The sequence below is a fragment of the Lonchura striata genome, chromosome 36, assembly GCF_050655825.1.
Source record: "Lonchura striata isolate lonStrDom1 chromosome 36, ASM5065582v1, whole genome shotgun sequence".
In the NCBI taxonomy this organism is placed as follows: Eukaryota; Metazoa; Chordata; class Aves; order Passeriformes; family Estrildidae; genus Lonchura; species Lonchura striata.
In genome coordinates this window covers 5,132,207-5,150,707 of record NC_140738.1, presented here as the reverse complement: position 1 = coordinate 5,150,707, position 18,501 = coordinate 5,132,207, and the positions used below count along the sequence as shown (strand labels likewise).

Sequence of the window (18,501 nt, the reverse complement as noted above, 5' to 3'; positions counted from 1 at the left end):
AGTGCTACAGGCTGGGGACAGAGGGGCTGGACAGCAGCCAGGCAGAAAGGGACCTGCAGGGACTGATGGACAGCAGGCTGGACATGAGCCAGCAGTGTGCCCAGGTGGCCAAGAAGGCCAATGGCTCCTGGCCTGGATCAGGAGTGGTGTGGCCAGCAGGACCAGAGCTGCTGTGCCAGCACTGATCTGCCCCCAGCTCTGCACACAGACATTGCTGCTGCAGCTCCAGAGAAGGCAACAAAAGGGCATCTCTGAAGAAAAGTCTGCTGGGAGATCCTTTAGTTACTTAAAAGCCACCAAGTCTGTGGGTGACAGTAAACTTGGAAAGAAACAAAAGGAGAAATGGCACAAACGGTGACATTTCTTTGTGAATAATATTACAATGTAAAACAAAGAAAAAGAACCTCCAAAAGGAAGCCAACAAGAAGTATCAAAGATGACATTTATTAGAAGTGATTTCTGGAAATTGGCCAGCAGTTTAATGTCCCTGAAAGCATCCAGTCATCAGTCTCCTCACTGCAGCCTTGAGCTCCTGGTTCCTCAGGCTGTAGATGAGGGGGTTCAGAGCTGGAGGCACCACCAAGTACAGAACTGACACGGACAGATCCAGGGATGGGGAGGAGAGGGAGGGGGGCTTCAGGTGAGCAAATGCTGCAGTGCTGACAAACAGGGAGACCACAGCCAGGTGAGGGAGGCAGGTGGAAAAAGCTTTGTGCCGTCCCTGCTCAGAGGGGATCCTCAGCACAGCCCTGAAGATCTGCACATAGGAGAAAACAATGAACACAAAACATCCAAATCCTAAACAGGCAGTAACTGCAATAAACCCAAGTTCCCTGAGATAGGATTTGGAGCAGGAGAGCTTGAGGATCTGGGGGATTTCACAGAAGTATTGTCCTAGGGCATTGCCATGGCACAAGGGCAGGGAAAATGTATTGGCTGTGTGCAGCAGAGCATTGAGAAAGCCACTGGCCCAGGCAGCTGCTGCCATGTGGGCACAAGCTCTGCTGCCCAGGAGGGTCCCATAGTGCAGGGGTTTGCAGATGGACACGTAGCGGTCGTAGCACATGATGGTCAGGAGATAGAATTCTGCTGAGATGAAGAACATAACGAAAAAGATCTGTGCAGCACATCCCGTGTAGGAGATGTTCCTGGTGTCCCAGAGGGAATTGTGCATGGCTTTGGGGACAGTGGTGCAGATGGAGCCCAGGTCGCTGAGGGCCAGGTTGAGCAGGAAGAAGAACATGGGCGTGTGCAGGTGGTGGCCGCAGGCTACGGCGCTGATGATGAGGCCGTTGCCCAGGAGGGCAGCCAGGGAGATGCCCAGGAAGAGGCAGAAGTGCAGGAGCTGCAGCTGCCGCGTGTCTGCCAGTGCCAGCAGGAGGAAGTGGCTGATGGAGCTGCTGTTGGACATTCGCTGCGGCTGCACATGGGCACCTGTTCATGGAGAAAGGACAGGGACAAGTCAGGAGAGGCTGCTTGGAGCCAAACCTGGGCCATTCCCTGCAGACTGTCCTGCTGCAGGGAATGGCCCTGTTTCCTGCTCTGGGAAAATCTTCACCCAGCTATGTGTGGGAACTCTCAAGGAGCCATTCCTGCCTCGCTGTCATGGGTTTGTGGCCATGTTGAAGAGGGAAAAGGCTGGATATTCAGGATTTTTCAGGGGAATCGCTTCTAAATGCAGAAGGTCTTGGTGCCATCTGCGCTTCCAGGTCTAAAGGATGGCAGGAGTTGTTTTTAGGAATTGTTTTCCTACCCACTCACCATTCCTGGCTCTCTGAGGTCAGAAATCCCCAGCATTCCTGCTGCACTCAGAGTTTGCCACTGAGAGATGTGAGAGGCAAAAGATTCCTTGTGGCTGAGGGAAGGTGAGGGTCTGGATGGGCTTGTTCCCCCAGCACTGCTCTGTTCAGCCCCCTCTGCTTCCCTGAGCATCTCCCTGGGCCTGAACATCCTCTCCTGAGAGGTGCCTTGAGACTGACCAGCCAAAGTCACAGTTATGGAGTCTCTGTAAATTTTCAAACATTCCTTTAATGATCCTGTGTGTCCCTTTCAACTCAGAATATTCTTTAATTCTGGGATTACAATTCCTGTTCTGCTTCTCTCATCCACTTGTGTCTGTAATCAAAAGAGAAAAAAACCTCCTTGCAAAAGTGTTATAACAGTAAGTTAAAAAGCAGACCTTTATTGTAAGCTTCCAGTGGGGATGGGGCACACCCAGCCACTGATTTCAACAATTTATTAAGTTTGATTAAGTAGGATATTTAACAGGGGAATCCAGGAGAAGATTCCGTTGCCCCAGTAGCCCACCAATAGGTCAACCCATTGGAGTAGGTCCAAGGGCTTCTTTGCCCCAATTTTTGTTATGACTGCTCACATTCCGGTCACAATGCAAAATGTTCTTCTTTCAGGACTGCTTCTTGATAATAAGACTATACAGTATTTCAGGAATGTATTTAGATAGTCAGCTTATTGTTCTAAAATCTAAGAGCAAGGTTAGGAAATGTACTCGAGTTAATTAAGGATTATAGTGATAGAAGTATATAATAGAAGCTTAAAAGAGTTAATTAGGAGTTTAATAGAATAAAAAAAGGATTATAATTTTAAAGGTATATAATAGTTCTTTACATAGCTATGGCTATATGAAAAATGTATAAATAGCAAAAATCTTTCTGTCAGCAACCTCGTCTTTCCCATCCTTCTACGAGCAGGAAATTGAAAACACTCTCAGGGAAGCTCCTGATATTTACAGCAATCCCATCATACCTTCTTTGGGAAGTGCCCTCCGGAGGCGTGTCCAGGCTGGTCTGGAGCTGGGAGCAGCCCTGCCCCAGCCAGCCCCTCTCAGCAGCAGCACCTGCCCTGCTCAGGGTGGCTCCTTCCCCCCACAGCTCCTGGCCAGCGCTGGGAGCAGCTCCAGGGCCGGCTGAGAGCTGTCCCTGGCAGGCAGCAGAGTCCCTGGCCCAGCACAGCGCCCTGGGCTGCAGGACCCTGCTCTGCAGGACAGCCCTGGGCACCCCTGGCTGCTCTGCACAGGAGATGAGCAGAGAATGCACTCACAGGCTCTGTGGGCATTGGCATGTTCCAGCTTTAGGAGATCTCTCCAGGAGCTGCAGCTGCATTGTCCTGCAGCCAGAGGTTCCTGTGCCAAGGGCTGGCAGTGATTCTGCTCCAGGCACTTCTCAGCCCCTTCCCAGCCCTGACTGATTGAAGCTCTCTGTGCCTCTGTGCTGTGCCCGGGCTGGCTGCAGGCAGTGCCCCAGCCCTGCTGGGCTGGGAGAAGAGCTGCTCAGCAAGAGAAATGTGCTTTTGAAGCTCTGCTTGGTTACCAGGATCACCCTCTGTGCCAGGAGCCCAGCCCAGCTCAGCAGCACAGACACAGCACAAGGACTTTAATGACCCTCTGGGGCTTTGTGCTCAGGCCCTGAGCATCAGGCCCTGAGAGGGAGCTGCAGAAACCTCTCCAGAACTCCAAGTCAGAATCCAACTCCAAAGTTTCTTGGACTTTTAATGGGTCCCACTGAGGGACACGACTGAGAAAGTTTCCCCAGGCCCCAGGCAGAGCAGAGAACTGGAGGCACTGATGGCAGGTGGGGACAAAGAGAAGCCAAGTCTTGGTGCCCTGGGGCACAGCAGGGTCTGTGCCACCAAGGGCTGTGAGGAGACACCTTGTCCTGAGGCCCTGGGGCCTCCTGGCACAGCCCCAGCCAGGCTGGGCACTGTCAGCCCCTGGTCCTGCCCTCAGCATCCCCCCCAGCCCACATCCCAGTGGCCTCAAGGATCTGCTGGAAGGAGTCCCTGGGGAGCCTTGGTCAGGAATGGCCCTGGGGGCTCCTTCATGCTCCCAGGGACTGCAGGTTTTTCAAAGGACTTTGGCTTTTGCTTTTGCTTTGGAGCCTCTCAGAAGTTTCTGCAATCCTGGCCTCCAATATTCTGCATTAATTAGTCCCTGGAGAGGCTTTGTCAGAAACAACACTCAGTGGGGCTCATTAATGCTTCAAGGTATTTTTCAGTTCTTTAGAGGTACTTGGTGTTTCCCTTTTGCTACAGACTGTGAGAGGTTTGTGGAATCATGGCCCAAATTATCTGTTATAAGAGTCCCTTGAGAGCTTTCTACTGACACTCAGTGGGGCTCATGAATACTTTGAGATTCTTAACTTTTGTAAGGTACTTTGGATTTTCCTTTCCACATTGAGAGTTCTTTGTGCCATTTTGAGTCTCTGAGAGGTTTTTGTGCCATCCTGGCCTCCAGTTCTCTCCTCCAAGGAGTCCATGAGGAGCCTTTGTTGGGGATGGACCTCAGTGGGTCCCATTAATGTTTTGAGACACGTTGGGTGCTTTTTCTGGCTCTGACTCCTGTAAAGGCTTGTGCAATCTTCTCTCAGGCCCTGAGGTTCCAGGGCTCAGCTCCAAATGCGCCACGGGGCTCATTAGGATCAAGCAAGTCCTGACAAACCATGACTTAGCTTTGAATTTCCTCTTGTATGGGGCAGTTCATCAGGAAATTTTCTGTAGTGATTTTGGTTCACCAATTTGAGATTTCTCAGCAAATGCATCAATTAGTGTGGTAGGTTCTGTGTTGGCTAATTACCAGTTCACTCACTAGAATATACTTACTAATTTCCTGCTGTGAGATAGGATTAGGAGAAAGGCACAGTGGCCTCAAACTTCACAAGTATAAAGAAAAATTTATTAACAGTAACTAAAAGCAAGAGTAATAAGGATCAGAACAAAACTTTCAGAACACATCCCCTCTCCCTACAAACTCTTCTTTCTTACTAACAATGTAAAGAGACAAAACCTATTTTTCAGTCAGTTTTCTACCTCTATAATAGTCATTCTTCAGTTCATTTACGGAGAGAAGTTCCTCTTGTTAATGTTATGGAGACTTCTCCACAAGAATACAGTTATTTCATGGCTTTTCATTTCCATGAATAGCAGCTGCCTGAAAAAATCTGCAATTGAGAAGTCCCTCCCATTTTGCACAGCCTTTTCCACAGATGTGCTTATGGGCCATGCCAGCTTATGGAGTATTAGTTTCAAGATGAGCTGTTTAAGAACAAAGGATCTCTTAATCTCTTTCTGAAATCACATTAATCTCTGGGAACAGAGGTCTTCTTCTCTCCCTGAGGTCACAGGGTCTCATCACTCTTCTCTCTTTCAATGTTCAAGCTTCTCATGGGATCACAGCTACTGCAACATTTGCTTACTTTACCATGGAGGCCTTTCCTGAAACAAATCATCTCCCCATACTTTTCAATGCCTTATAGGGAAAAAAAGAGTCTGATGTATCTAATGACATCCTTCTCCACAGCTTTACCAGAGGATTCCAGCCCCAAGATCAAGGAATCTCCTCATCCCTCCCATCTGGGACTCAACTTCCTCTTTCCTGCCCTCGGTGTGTCCATGTTGCTCCTCTGTGTGCCTGCCCTGTGTCCTTTTCTCTCACTGGAGGGAGGATGGCAGCACTGGCAGAGTCAATATCTCCCGGGGCTGCAGATGGTTCCGTGACCCCAGCTGGGCTCTGGGAAAGAGACCCAGCCAGGCTTTCTCATCTCTAACTTGTGTCTGCACAGAGGCTCTGCAGCTTCCTTAGTGCTTTAACAGACTGTCAGCTCTCAAAGCTAATTACTGACTGTTTTTTGTCAGACAGAGAGGAAACTGCTAGCAGCTTCTCTCAGGACATCACTTCTGTGATGCAAAACCACCACAGCAGCACAGAGCACAGAGCTCCTTTGTCCATATGTAGTGGTCATGTGCCCGAGGCCTCAGAACCCCTCCTTGGGAGATCTCTGGGCCCTCTCCAAGGTGTTTTCAAATTAAAACATTCAGCTTAGAGTCTAAGAAAATCACCTGAGGACAGGGCCAGCCTGACCTGTCTGTCCTGGCTACTTTTGTCTGGGAGCAATCCTTGGATATATGGAATTTGGGAGGTCAAATTCTAATTTTGGCCATGGTCCCTAGACATGAAGGCCAGGTTCTTTTCCACAGGAAGGAAGGAACAGAGCCCCAGTGTTTCCTGGGCAGATGAGAGGTTACCTTGAGATGCCAGCCAGAGCTGGCACTTTTTTCTGGGTGATACCCTTGTATATAGAAAAAATTTAGGGAGGATACCAATTTTGGCAATGGGCATCTTAAAAGATGAACGGTTCTTTTCCAAAGCAAGGAAAGCACAGAGCCCCAGTGCTCCAGGAGCTGATGAGAGGCAGCCCTTGACATCCCAACATCAGCCAGACCTGTCAGGTGGCCCCTGGCAGGCCAAGCCAGCCAGACCTGGTCCATGTTCCCTCGCTTCCATGGGGCCCCACAGTGTCCCAATGGTCCCTTGCTTCCAGGAGGCCCTGAGGTGTCACAATGCCCCCTTGGTGACACCAGGCCCTGAAGGGTCGGAATGGTCTCCATGGTTCCATCAGGCCCCACAGAGTCATAATGGTCTCTGGGTCCATGAAGCCCCTGCGGTGTCACCATGGCCCCTTGGTTCCATGGGCTTCAGTGGTGCCACAATGATCCCCTTGGTTCCATGAGGTGCCCACAGTGTCACAGTGATCTCCATGGGAAGGAAAGAACCGAGCTCCAGTGTGGCAGGGGCAGCCACCAGAGGCCAAGGCCAGACAGACTTGATGGTACTGGCAGATTTTGTCTGGGAACAACTCTTGGATAGACAGAATTCTAGTGGTGGAATCCCAATTTCAGGCATGGACACCCAGAGTAGAAGGACAGTTCTCTGCATAGGAAGAAAAGCATGGAATACTGGTGTTTCAAGGACAGATGAAAGGCGGCCACCAGAGGCCTAAGCCAGCCAGACTTCTCTGTCCTGGTAGCTTTTTTCTGTAAGCAGCCCTTGGATATAGGGAATTTGGGAACCCAAATTTCTGCCATTTCTGTGTACATAGGGATCGATTTTTCTATAAGAAGGAAAAGCTCAGAGGCCAACTGTTTCTATGGGAGAGGAGAGGAGAGGAGAGGGAGAGGAGAGGAGAGGAGAGGAGAGGAGAGGAGAGGAGAGGAGAGGAGAGGAGAGGAGAGGAGAGGAGAGGAGAGGAGAGGAGAGGAGAGGAGAGGAGAGGAGAGGAGAGGAGAGGAGAGGAGAGGAGAGGAGAGGAGAGGAGAGGAGAGGAGAGGAGAGGAGAGGAGAGGAGAGGAGAGGAGAGGAGAGGAGAGGAGAGGAGAGGAGAGGAGAGGAGAGGAGAGGAGAGGAGAGGCAGTTGCTCCTCTGAGGCTAAGCCAGCCAGACCTGTTTCCCCTGGCAACTCTTGTAATGGAGTAATCCTTGGATATATGGAATTTGGGATGAAGTATCTCAGTTTTGACCATGGACACCTTGAGAAGAAAGAAGGTTCTTTTCCATTAGAAGGAAAGCACTGAGCTCCAGTGTTTTAAAAGCAGATGAGAAGATGCCCCCAAGAGGCCAAAGGCAGCCAGACCTGTCCATCCTGGCAGCTGGCACTTGGGTGCAATCCTTGGATGTACAGAGTTTTGGAGGTGGAATCCCAGTTTTAGCCATGGGTGCCTGGACAGGAAGAAGAGTTCTTTTCATTAGGAAGGAAAACACAGAGCCCCAGTGTTTCAGAGGTACATGAGTGCCAGCCCTCAGGAAGCCAAGGCCAGCCAGACTTGTGATTCCTGGCATCATTTATCTAGGAGCTATTCTTGTATATAGGGAATTTGGGAGGCAGATCCCAAATTTTGGCCATGGGTACCTGATGGAGATGGAAGGTTTTTAAGCAAGAAAAGCATATGGTCCCCGTGTCAGAAAGGCAGGTGAGAGGTGGCCCCTGGGTGGCCAAGGCAGCCAGACCTGTTTCTCTTGGCAGATTTCACTGGGGAACAATCTTTGCATATAAGGAAATTTAGAGAAGGAATCCTAGTTTTGGCTATAGGCCCCTGGAGGAGAAGGACAGTTCTCTCCCATGGGATGAGGAAGCAAGGAGTCAATTGTGACCCTGGGGACCCACGGAACCAAGGGGCCATGGTGACACAGCAGGGCCACGTGGATCCAGTGGTCCATTGTGACACTGTGGATCCAAGGAGACAATGGAGACACCCCCAGAACCTCATGGAACCAAGGAGTTCATGGTGACCCAGCAGAGCTGCATGGAGCCAATGGTCCATGGTGACACTGCCCATCCAAGGAGGCCATTTGGACACTGTGGAAGCTCTTGGAGTGAGGTGGCCATTGTGACAGTGAAGAACTTCATGACACCAAATATCCATGGGGACACAGCAGGACATCATGGAACCCAGGAACTACTGTTGGCAGTGTGGAAACTCCTGGAACCAGGGGCTGTTGTAGCACTGCAGCACCAACCCAGCTGCTGCACCTTGTCCCCTGCCCTGCACAGCTCCTTGGGAGGCACGGCAGGAGCAGCACCCTGGGAGCCTCGGGAATGCCCCTCTGGGATCCATGGCACACACTCCCAGGGGCTGGAATTCCAGTTCCCAGCCAGGAAAAGATGTTCCTGACCTTGAAGGCAAAGCTCTTATGGAAGAGCCAAAAGCCAAGTGGAGCAAGATCCTACAGTGACATTTCACTGCCAGCCATCATAACTTCACCCATGGTTGTTGTAGCTCCTGCATTGGGTATTAAATCAGGGCAGGGTGTTTCATGAGAGCTGCCCTGGTTTAAGGGAGACACTGAGCAGGCAAAGGAAGGCAGAAGGGAAAGGAGGTGTTTTGGTTTGGAATGACAGGTGTCTGCTAAGGAGGGCAGAAGCCTCCCCTGAAATGGAAAAATGTAGACTCTTTCTGAATTGGTATAAATTTGAAATTAAGGGGGGCTCTCAGATGAAAATATGGGAGCAGGAATAACAGCTTTTTATTAGGGAAAAAAATGAAAATATGAATAATGCAGTGAGCCAAAACAACACTGAGAGAGCCAGAATACAACCTGACACCCTGTTGGACAGGGTGTTGGCCACAGTCCAATTGGAATTGTGGCTGCAGTCCTCAAGGAGTGTCAGGTGTGGTTCTGTTGGAGTAGTGATCCTATAGGAAAGGGTGTCCTCCTCTGAAGAGGAAGAGGCAGCTGTTCCTCTAGGAAAATCCAGCCCAGAAAAGCTGTGTTGGTGGGCCAGAATCTCAAGACTAGATGCAGGTAGGAATGCTTGGCTCCTCCATCTGGGCTGAACATCTCACAATGGGGTGTTACAGTTCTTATCAGTCATGCAGTGACATTCAATAGCCCATTATCAGCAGATGTCTCTCCTGAGGGAGGATTGATTGTGGAAGAGATAAGGAAAAACCGCCCACTTAACACAGGACAACTGCCATACAGATGGCAAATAGAACACATCTTGCTTTTCAGTCTGGGACAGGAGGACACAAACAAAATCAGCTGAGAAGGCAGCACTCTGAAAAGCAAATCAGAACTGACAGAAAATGAATGGGATAGAAAACAATAATTCTGGATATTTTATTTATTATCAAAATAAATCACACCCACCCAGCCCCACACAATCCTGACCCCACAACCTCAAATTTGGATCTCACTTCTTATAACCCCATCTCACCCTGGAGTCTGAGGAATCAAGTAATTTTGGCACTGGACTGAGGTGGGAACCAGACATTTTGAGGTGTGATTAAGTCATTTTGGGGTGACAGACAAATCCACCTTGACTTTTAGAGCGCAAAAATATGGAGAATACTACCAGATAGCCCCCAAGAACCCCCAAATACTCCAGAATATGTTCCCAAACAATAAATTCCACCTCAAATACCTCTTAAATGGTGGGACTTTTGACATCTCTGGTCAATACTCTTTTTAGTCATTTTTCAGGTGTTTTTAATTGATAAAGACAAATCAGAAGAAAATTAGGGCCAAACCAAAACTAGAGACCCCTTGAGCATCCCCTGGGCACTGGACAAAACAAACTCAGCAGAAATTAAGCTTAACCCTCCATAAAATGCCTTGAGGAAGATTTGCTCTTCCCACAAGTCACTTGTGATAAAAACGCAAACAAATCCCAAACATTAATAGACCAACAACAGAAGCAATTCTCTGGCAATTCCAAATTTCATCAGTTCCAGCACAGCTCCAGCTCAGATGCTGGCAGGTTCCAAAAAAGTAACATGGAAATTTGGCCCAATACAGATTATTAAAAGGAAGGGAAAGGTCTGTGTAGCTGTCACAAAGGTGACAGGGACCAAGAAAATAATGCTGCTCCCCCCAAGCCTCTGAATTCAGGAGTTGTTTGGCATTTAGCTATTTGAGCTGGGCTTCTTGTAGGACTTTAGTAACCTTGTGTTCCTCACAGTGGGGTGAATGATCCTTGTCAGTCTCGATGGTATCATTTGGTTCCTTTCTTCCAGTGAATTTAACAAACTTTTCAGGGAAGGAAAAAAATATATTTTTTTTTACACAGGACACCCACAACAGCCATTTTCCTGATAGGTTCTCCCAAAAGTCACTCAGAGGAAGTTGCATCCAAGTTTCCAAGAGTTCCTCCAGAAAGATGCAAAACCTGCTCAGAGGAGGGAACCATGCTGTTGTCAAAGGCACTTTGGGTCAGACAACAGAGCCCTGAACTCACTGTGCAAAAATAATGTCATCATCTGGTTAATGAAACTGTTAGAGAGATTTCTCTGCCCCAATTAAGGTACTCACAAGACCAAATCCAAAATGGATTTTATTGAACAGTAAATGTGAGATAGAGATGGAAAGAAAGATAAAAGGGGGGAAAGCAAGGGAGTGACAGGGACAGAGATCTCCCCTGGGACAGGGCAAGTGTGACATTGTCCCCTGTGTGCGTGGCCTTCCCAGGGTGGGGGTTTTACACCGGAGCCAGTTTGGGTAAGGGGGGTGGTGTTCACCCCCCACCCCGAGCAGGGATTGCCTCACTGTTTCAGGTTTCAGTGTCAGATGTAACCAAAAGTGTTTTCAGTCCCCATCTCCATAAACTGTTATCAACAGGTGGGGCAGTGTTCTTTATCTCTTCCATGGCTCAGCCCTGATAACACCCTCCAGGGGCCATCCTCTCTTAATGGGCCATTGAGTGTCACTGCAGCACTGATAAAATTACATCATCCCATTGTGGGATGCTCCGCCCAGGGGGAGGAACCAAGCATTCCTGCCTGGATATAATCTCACCCTTGCAACACCACGACCACCTTGCCTACTGGATTCCCAGAGAACAAGAGCTCCATAACCACCACTGGACCTTCAGTGCAAGACCAGACCCTTCTACAGGATCACAGCTTTTACAGAATCACGTTCATCACTCCAGCTGGACTGCAGCCACCATTTCATCAGACAGCTACCACCACCCTGGGTAACGGGGTGTCAGGTTATATCCTGACTCTGACAGATTAAACCAGTCTTTCTGTATCATTGCTTTGATCTTAATTTTCTTACTCAATTGTCATTCTGGCTTAGACTCTCCGCCTGTTTTGCTTTGAAACAGTACAAAACTCACTGTGCTCATCCCTTGTTTTCCTCCCAAAACAGAATTTCCCATCCCCAAACATTTGCCAGATGGAGGAGGAGGCTTCCAGGAAGAAGGAGATGCCCTGAGACCCCCAGGCTAGTGAAGAGGAAGTCAGTGCCCCTTTCTCCCTCTCTCCTGCTCCATCTCCCAGCCCAGCACAGCCCCCAGCTGCAGGACAGCCCCGCTGCCGGTGCCCTCCTGCCGGGGATGCACTGGGGGGATCTCCTTGCCCTTCCCTCTGGCACAGAGGCAAATCCCATCCTCTCCTTGTCCTTCCTCCTGCAGATGAGGTGCTAAGGGTGGAGAGCAGAGAGGACAAATCCCCATGGCAGAACCTTGTGGAAGACGCTGTTTTGAGTGGCTCCATGGTGCAGGAACCCAATGGGAGCTGCACGAGGAGGGGCTGCAAACGCAGATCGAGGGGATCTGAGGAGGAAAGATTCACTCTGGTCCAGGAAGATGGACAGAGCTTCAGCCAGAGCTCAGGGCTGGTGGTCCCTGAGCAGCTTCATGATAAGGAGAAGCCCCATAAGTGCTCGGAGTGTGGGAAGAGCTTCAGGTCAAACTCCAACCTGATCCAGCACCAGAGGATCCACACTGGGGAGAAGCCCTATGAGTGTGAGGAATGTGGGAAGAGCTTTAGGTCAAATTCTAATGTGATCCAGCACAAGAGGATCCACACTGGGGAGAGGCCCTACGAGTGTGGGGAATGTGGGAAGAGCTTCAGGCGGATCTCCCACCTGAGCAGCCACAAGAGAATCCACACTGGGGAAAGGCCCTACGAGTGTAGGGAGTGTGGGAAGAGCTTCAGGCAGTGTGGTGCCCTGATTGTCCACCAGAAGATCCACACTGGGGAGCGACCCTACGAGTGTTCCAAGTGTGGGAAGGGGTTTCAGACTCGCTCCTATCTCCTCTTGCACTATCGAGCTCATACAGATGAGAGGCCCTTCCGCTGCCCTGACTGTGGGAAGGGATTCAAGCACAACTCCTCCCTTGTCAGGCACCGGCACATCCACACCGGGGAGAGGCCCTACGGGTGTCCCCAGTGTGGGAAGAGCTTCACCCAGAGCTCTCACTTGACCAGACACCAACAGAGGCACCAGTAATGGAAGCCCCAAGAGTGTCCCGCCTGCAGGAAGAGCTTCGTGCTCTGCTCCAGCTCCATCCCCCACTGCAGGACCCACATTGGGCACAGGTCTGGTGACCCACATTCCCTGTGATCAATGTTGGGAACACACCTGACTGGTTATCCTTTTGGTTTGGCCCTAATTTTCCTCTGATTCATCTTTATTCTTCAAACACAGCCAAAACAGGGTTAAATTAAAGAAACTGATCAAAAATATCTGAAGTGTCACCATTTCACAGGAGTTTTAGGGGGAATTTAGGATTTAGGGACGCATTCTGTGTGGAGTGCCCCTGTTGCTGAGAGGCAGGAGTTTGATCTCACCCTTCTTGTGTTGCCAATAATTCCTCCCTTGACCCAAACCCAAACTCCACCCCTGGGATACCCTATAAAAATCCCATGGCTCTGCCTTTGCCCTGTCTTTCGGTGATAAGAAATGGATTTTGGAGTTTTGTGAAACCAAGATACATCTCATTTGTTCCTGCCACCGGCAGCTGCACTCACCCTGGACACCATGAACTCAACTTCCGGAGGATTTGTGGGTTCTGGGGTGATTTTGGGCAGTGTTCTCCATCTCTTTGCATTTCAAAAGCCAAGAGGGATGAATTTGTCACCACAAAACCACTCAATCCCACTGAAAATAACTGTATTTTAAACTATAAAGGCACAATCCCACCTCAAATTGCATGTTCTGACCTCAAAAAAACTCAATCCCACACAAAGCTCACTTGATTCCACAGCTTCCAGGGTGAGATGGGGTTGGGAGGAGATTGGGAGAAGTGGGATCCCAGTTTGGAGTGGTGGGATGTATTTGATAGCGAAGAAAACTTTCAGAGTTTCTGATTTATGTCCCCTTCATTTTCAGTCAGTTCTGTTTGTAGAGTGGCTCCTTCTCAGCTGATTAAATTCCTATAAAAATCATTTTTTTTAAATCAGCTGGCCCAAACAATCCAAAACCAACATTCATATAAAACCACCCATCTGCAATTATATTTTTTAAAACTATTTAAATTTTTTTAGAGTGCTTAAGGGTGCTATTAAAGTTTAATTGTTTGGTTAAATTGTATGAGACATTATAGTGGTGTTTGGTTTCGTGTTTAGTACATTGTAGTATGAATTGTTTTACTCAGGTGTGTTCGATTGTATGTTTAGATTGGCCGGTGCTGCGAGAGGCGCTGGGCTCTGCCTGGCAACTGATGAGTCAGAGCCGTCCCGGGCGCTGATTGGCTGAAAATCGCCAGGCGGGACCAGCGCCGAGTTCCTGCCTGGGAACTGAATCGTCATCAACGCCGCGCGCTCTGATTGGCCAGGATCTGCTTCGGGGCGGGGCCGGGAGGAACTGGGGACCCCCAGGAGCCCCCCGGGTTTGGGGGTTTCCATCCCCCCTCGGCCCCCGGGGCGGCCTTGGGGCCACCCCAACACCCCAAAATGGGGAGGGTCCCCGGAGCCGCTTGGAAGCCCCAAAAATGGGCTGGAAGCGGCAGGAGCCGCCCCAAGAAGGGATTGAAGGGTCCGGTCCGGGAATGGCTCCGATCCGGATTGGGGCGGGCTGGGATTGAGGGAGGGTCCGGTCAGCGGCTGCGGAGGGGCTGGGATTGGGGAGGGGTCCGGGATTGAGGGGATGGGTCCACTCCGGGACTGGGGCAGGATCGCTCCCTGGGGGTGGGCTCCATTATTGAGTCAGGGTCTCTCCCCTTCCCGATCCCAATCCCGTTCCCTGATCCTGTTCCCGATCCCATTCCCATTTCTGTTCCCGTTCCCGGGCCAGTTCCCGATCCCGATCTCATTCCCAACCCCATTACACTCCCACTCCCGATCCCGATCCCATTCCCGTTCCTGTTCTCGATCCCGATCCCACCGCTGTTTCCAGGGAATGGCTCCTATCCCAACCCCGACCCCAAACCGGGGGGTCAAACACTGGGGTCAAACACCCGAATCCCAACACTGGGAGGGGAGAGGTCAAACACCCCCAAACCCAAACTCTGGGATGTCAACCTCCCCCCTGCCCCAAACCCCAAATTTTAGGATCAAACCCCCCAAATCCCAGATCCTGGGGTGTCAAACACTCCCAAAATCCCAAACGTTGGTGTTAAACCCTCCTGACCCGAAATCCTGGGTTTCAAAATATTTGGGGTGTCCAACACCCCCAATTCCCAAAGTCTGGGGTCAAATACCACCAAATCCCAAATCCTGATGTGTCAAACACCCCCAGCCCCCAAAGTTTGGGGTTAAAACCCCCAATCCCCGACTCCTGGGGTTTGAAATACCTGGGTTGTCCAACCCTCCTCCTCTCCAAAGTTTGGGGTGAAACCCCTCAATTCCCAAACTTTGGGGTCAACCTCCTCAATCCCAAACCCTGGGGTGTCAAATCCCCCTGATCTCCCCCACTTTGGGGTTAAATCCCCCAAAATCAGTTGGTCAATCCCCCCAGTTTCCAAATTTTTGGGTCTAAACCCCCAAACCCCAAATCCTGGGGGTTGAAACACCTGGGTTGTCCAACCACCCCGATCCCAACGTTTGGGGGTGAAACCCCCTGATCCCCAAATCATGGGAAAAAAAACGCAAAATCCCAAAGCCTGGGGTGTTGAACTCCCCCAGTTCCCAAAGTTTGGGGTCAAAAACTCCCAAACCCCAAGGTGTCAAACCCCCCTAAACCCCAAATTTTAGGATCAATCCTTCCAGTCCCCAAAGTTTCGGGTCATGACCCCCCCAAATCCACTCCAGTCCTGGGGGACACAGTGGGGTTTGTTTGGGGTTATTTGGGGTTTGTTTGGGGTTATTTGGAGTTTGTTTGGGGTTATTTGGGGTTTGTTTGGGGTTTTTTGGGGTTTGTTTGGCGTTATTTGGGGTTTGTTTGGGGTTATTTGGGGCAGCTCCAGGTGCAATGTCTGCAGAAAGACCCTGGGTACAACACCGGGAAAAAAAGGGGAATGGGTGGGAATTGGGGGATTCAGGATGGGGAAAGATCCTGCGTGGGAAAAGGGGATTTAGGGTGGACGGGGAAGGATTTGGGATGGGAAAAGGGGATTTGGGATGTGGAAAGGGGAACAAGGCGGGGAATTGGGGTGGAAAAGAGTGATTTTGGTATTGGAAAAGGGATTTGGGGACAGACAAAGGATGTGGGGAGAAAAAAGGAGAATTTGTCATGGGAAAAGGAGGATTTAGGTTGGGAAAAGAAGGATTTAGGGTCAAAAAGACATTAGGGATTAAAAGTGATTTTGGGGTTAAAAAAGGAGGATTTGGAATAAAAAAAATGAGGATTTGGGATAGAAAAGGAGGATGTAGGACAAAAAAGGATTTAGGATGAAAAAGGGAGGATTTGGGCTGGGCTGAGCTGAACTTACCTGGGGGAGTGGGGGCGTGCAGGGGGTTTGGGGCAGGGTCAGGACCATTTTTGGGGCAGTTTTCTGAGATTTTGGAGTATTTTCTTGGGATTTGGCGGGAGGTCTATGGGATTTGGGTGCAGGTTTATGGGATTTAGGGTGTTTAGGGGTGGTTTTGAGGGATTTTTGGGTGTTTCTATGGGATTTGGGAGCACTTTTATGGGATTTCAGGGGTTTCTATGGGATTTTGGGGTGCTTTGAGGGATTTCAGGGTATTTCTATGGGATTTTTAGGTGGTCTGGAGGGACTGCAGGGTGTTTCCATGGGATTTTGGGGCAGCTTGAAGGCATTTGAGGTGTTTTGGGGCAGATTTATGGCATTCAGGTGCAGCTTTGAAGAATTTCAGGGTGGTTTGGAGGGATTTCAAGGCATTCCTCTGAGATTACAGGGTGGTTTGGAGGGATTTGGGGTGTTTGGGGGCAGATTTTGGTTATTTATTGGTGGGTTTGAGGCAGTTTTTGAGGGGTATTTCAGGCCCATTTTGGGGGGGTTTGGGGTTATTTTGGTGGGGTTTGGGGTGTTCTGGGTCACTTTTTGGCGAAGGAGATCTCCATGGGTGGCTCTGGGTGATGCTGGAGCCCTGCAGGGCCTCGCGGGCGGCGCCCGCCTGCACCTCGGTGTCCAACTGCAGCGAGGCGATGTCGCGGCACCCGGGCACCAGCGCAGCTCCTGGAACCCCGGGAACCTGGGATGGGAACGGGGCCAGGAGAGCCCGGAACACCCGGGAACCTTCCCTAGACACCCGGGAACCTTCCCCAGACACCCGGGAATGTTCCCCAGACACCCGGGAACCTTCCCCAGACACCCGGGAACCTTCCCCAGACATCCGGGAATGTTCCCCAGACACCCAGGAATGTTCCCCAGACACCCAGGAATGTTCCCCAGACACCCGGGAACCTTCCCCAGACACCCGGGAACCTTCCCCAGACACCCGGGAATGTTCCCCAGACACCCAGGAATGTTCCCCAGACACCCGGGAACCTTCCCCAGACACCTGGGAATGTTCCCCAGACACCCGGGAACCTCCCCCAGACACCTGGGAACCTCCCCCAGACACCCCTGGAACCTCCCCCATACACCCCGGGAATGTTCCCCAGACACCCGGGAATGTTCCCCAGACACCCGGGAACCTTCCCCAGACACCCAGGAATGTTCCCCAGACACCCAGGAATGTTCCCCAGACACCCGGGAATATCCCCCAAAATCAAGAAATGCTCAAAAAAAAAAAAAAATCCTAAACATTTCCCCCAGAAATTCAGAAATGTTCCCCAAAGAAATCCAGAAATGTTCCTCAAAAAACTCCTGAAATATTCTCAAAAAACTAGGAAATTTACCCAGAAAATCCAGAAACATTTCTCCCCAAACCCAACCCTGTTCCCCATCCGGAATAATTTCCAAACAATACAGAAACATTCCCAAAAAATCCAGAAATTCCCCCTCAAAAAAATCCAAAAATCCCTCCCCAAAAAACCAGAAACTCCCCCACCAAAAAAATTCAGAAATTCCCCCCTAAAAAATCCAGAAATTCATCCCCAAAAATCCAGAAATTTCCCACCAAAACTCCAAACATTTCCTCCCTAAGAAGTCCAGAATTTCCTCCCACTCAAATTTGTTATTTTCCTCAAAAAACTCAGAAATTTCCTCCTAAAAATCCAGACATTCCCCCCCAAAATTCCAATATTGTCCAAAAAAAATCCAGCCCCAAGCCCCCTCAGCCTCTCACCCCCCAAGCCCCAAAATCCCGCAGTGCCCCAAAGCCCGGCCGGAATGCCGGAATGCCGGGATTGGCCCAGATCTCCCTGGCTGAGGAGCAGGGGGAGCATCAGCTCCTGGGGCTGCTCAGGGAGCTGGGCAGGAACAGGATGTGCTTCGGGGCTTTGCCACAGCTGGGGGACACGGGAGACAAACCCCAAAAGCTGCCCCAGAGCTGCCCAAAGTCACTCTGGATACGCAACACAAAATCTGCCCAAAATCCCAAGAGAAAACACCAAAATCCCAACAAAATCCTGAAAAAAACCACAAAAAAATACCCCACCGAAATATTAATAATTAAAAAAAACTCACAAAAATCTCCCCAAAATCCCCCACAAAAATATCACCAAAATCCCATAAAATCCCCCAAAAAACTACCCAAAATCCAGCAAAAATCTCCCAAAAAATACTCCCAAAACCCCACCAAAATCCAATAAAAATCACTCAAAATCCTCACAAAAAATCCCACCAAAAATACCATTAAAATCACATAAAAATTCCACCATAGAATCCTCGAAAATGCCAGAAAATCCACACAAAATCCCAGGAAAATCTCCACAAAAATTCCACCCAAAAGCCCACAAAACTCACCCCAAAACTCCTCACAAAAATCACCCCAAGGCTCATAGAAATCCCTCAAAATCCCCATAAAAAATTGCCCTCAAAATCCCCAGAAATCCCACAGAAAAATCCCTCAAAAAGTCCCACTAAATTCCCATGAAAATCCCACAGAATCCACACAGAAAAAAACTGTACAAAAATGCCCCCAAAAGTTCCCCAATCACACAAAATCCACACAAAAAAATCCCACCAAATCACCCAA

General features: G+C 49.9%; 2 protein-coding genes across 2 annotated transcripts in view; one reads left to right on the top strand and one right to left on the bottom strand.

Moving 5' to 3' along the window:
- The window catches only part of LOC144248803 (uncharacterized), a 1,234,558-nt gene that overhangs the window by 398,574 nt on the left and 817,483 nt on the right, over positions 1-18,501 (top strand). The window contains 1 exon segment of the mRNA XM_085565667.1: positions 11,938-12,309. Coding sequence (XP_085421793.1) covers positions 11,938-12,309 — 372 coding nt within the window.
- On the bottom strand, positions 479-1,411 carry LOC110484629 (olfactory receptor 14J1-like). Its single transcript, XM_021555473.3, has one exon. The coding sequence runs from the start codon at positions 1,409-1,411 to the stop codon at positions 479-481; it is 933 nt and encodes a 310-aa protein (XP_021411148.2).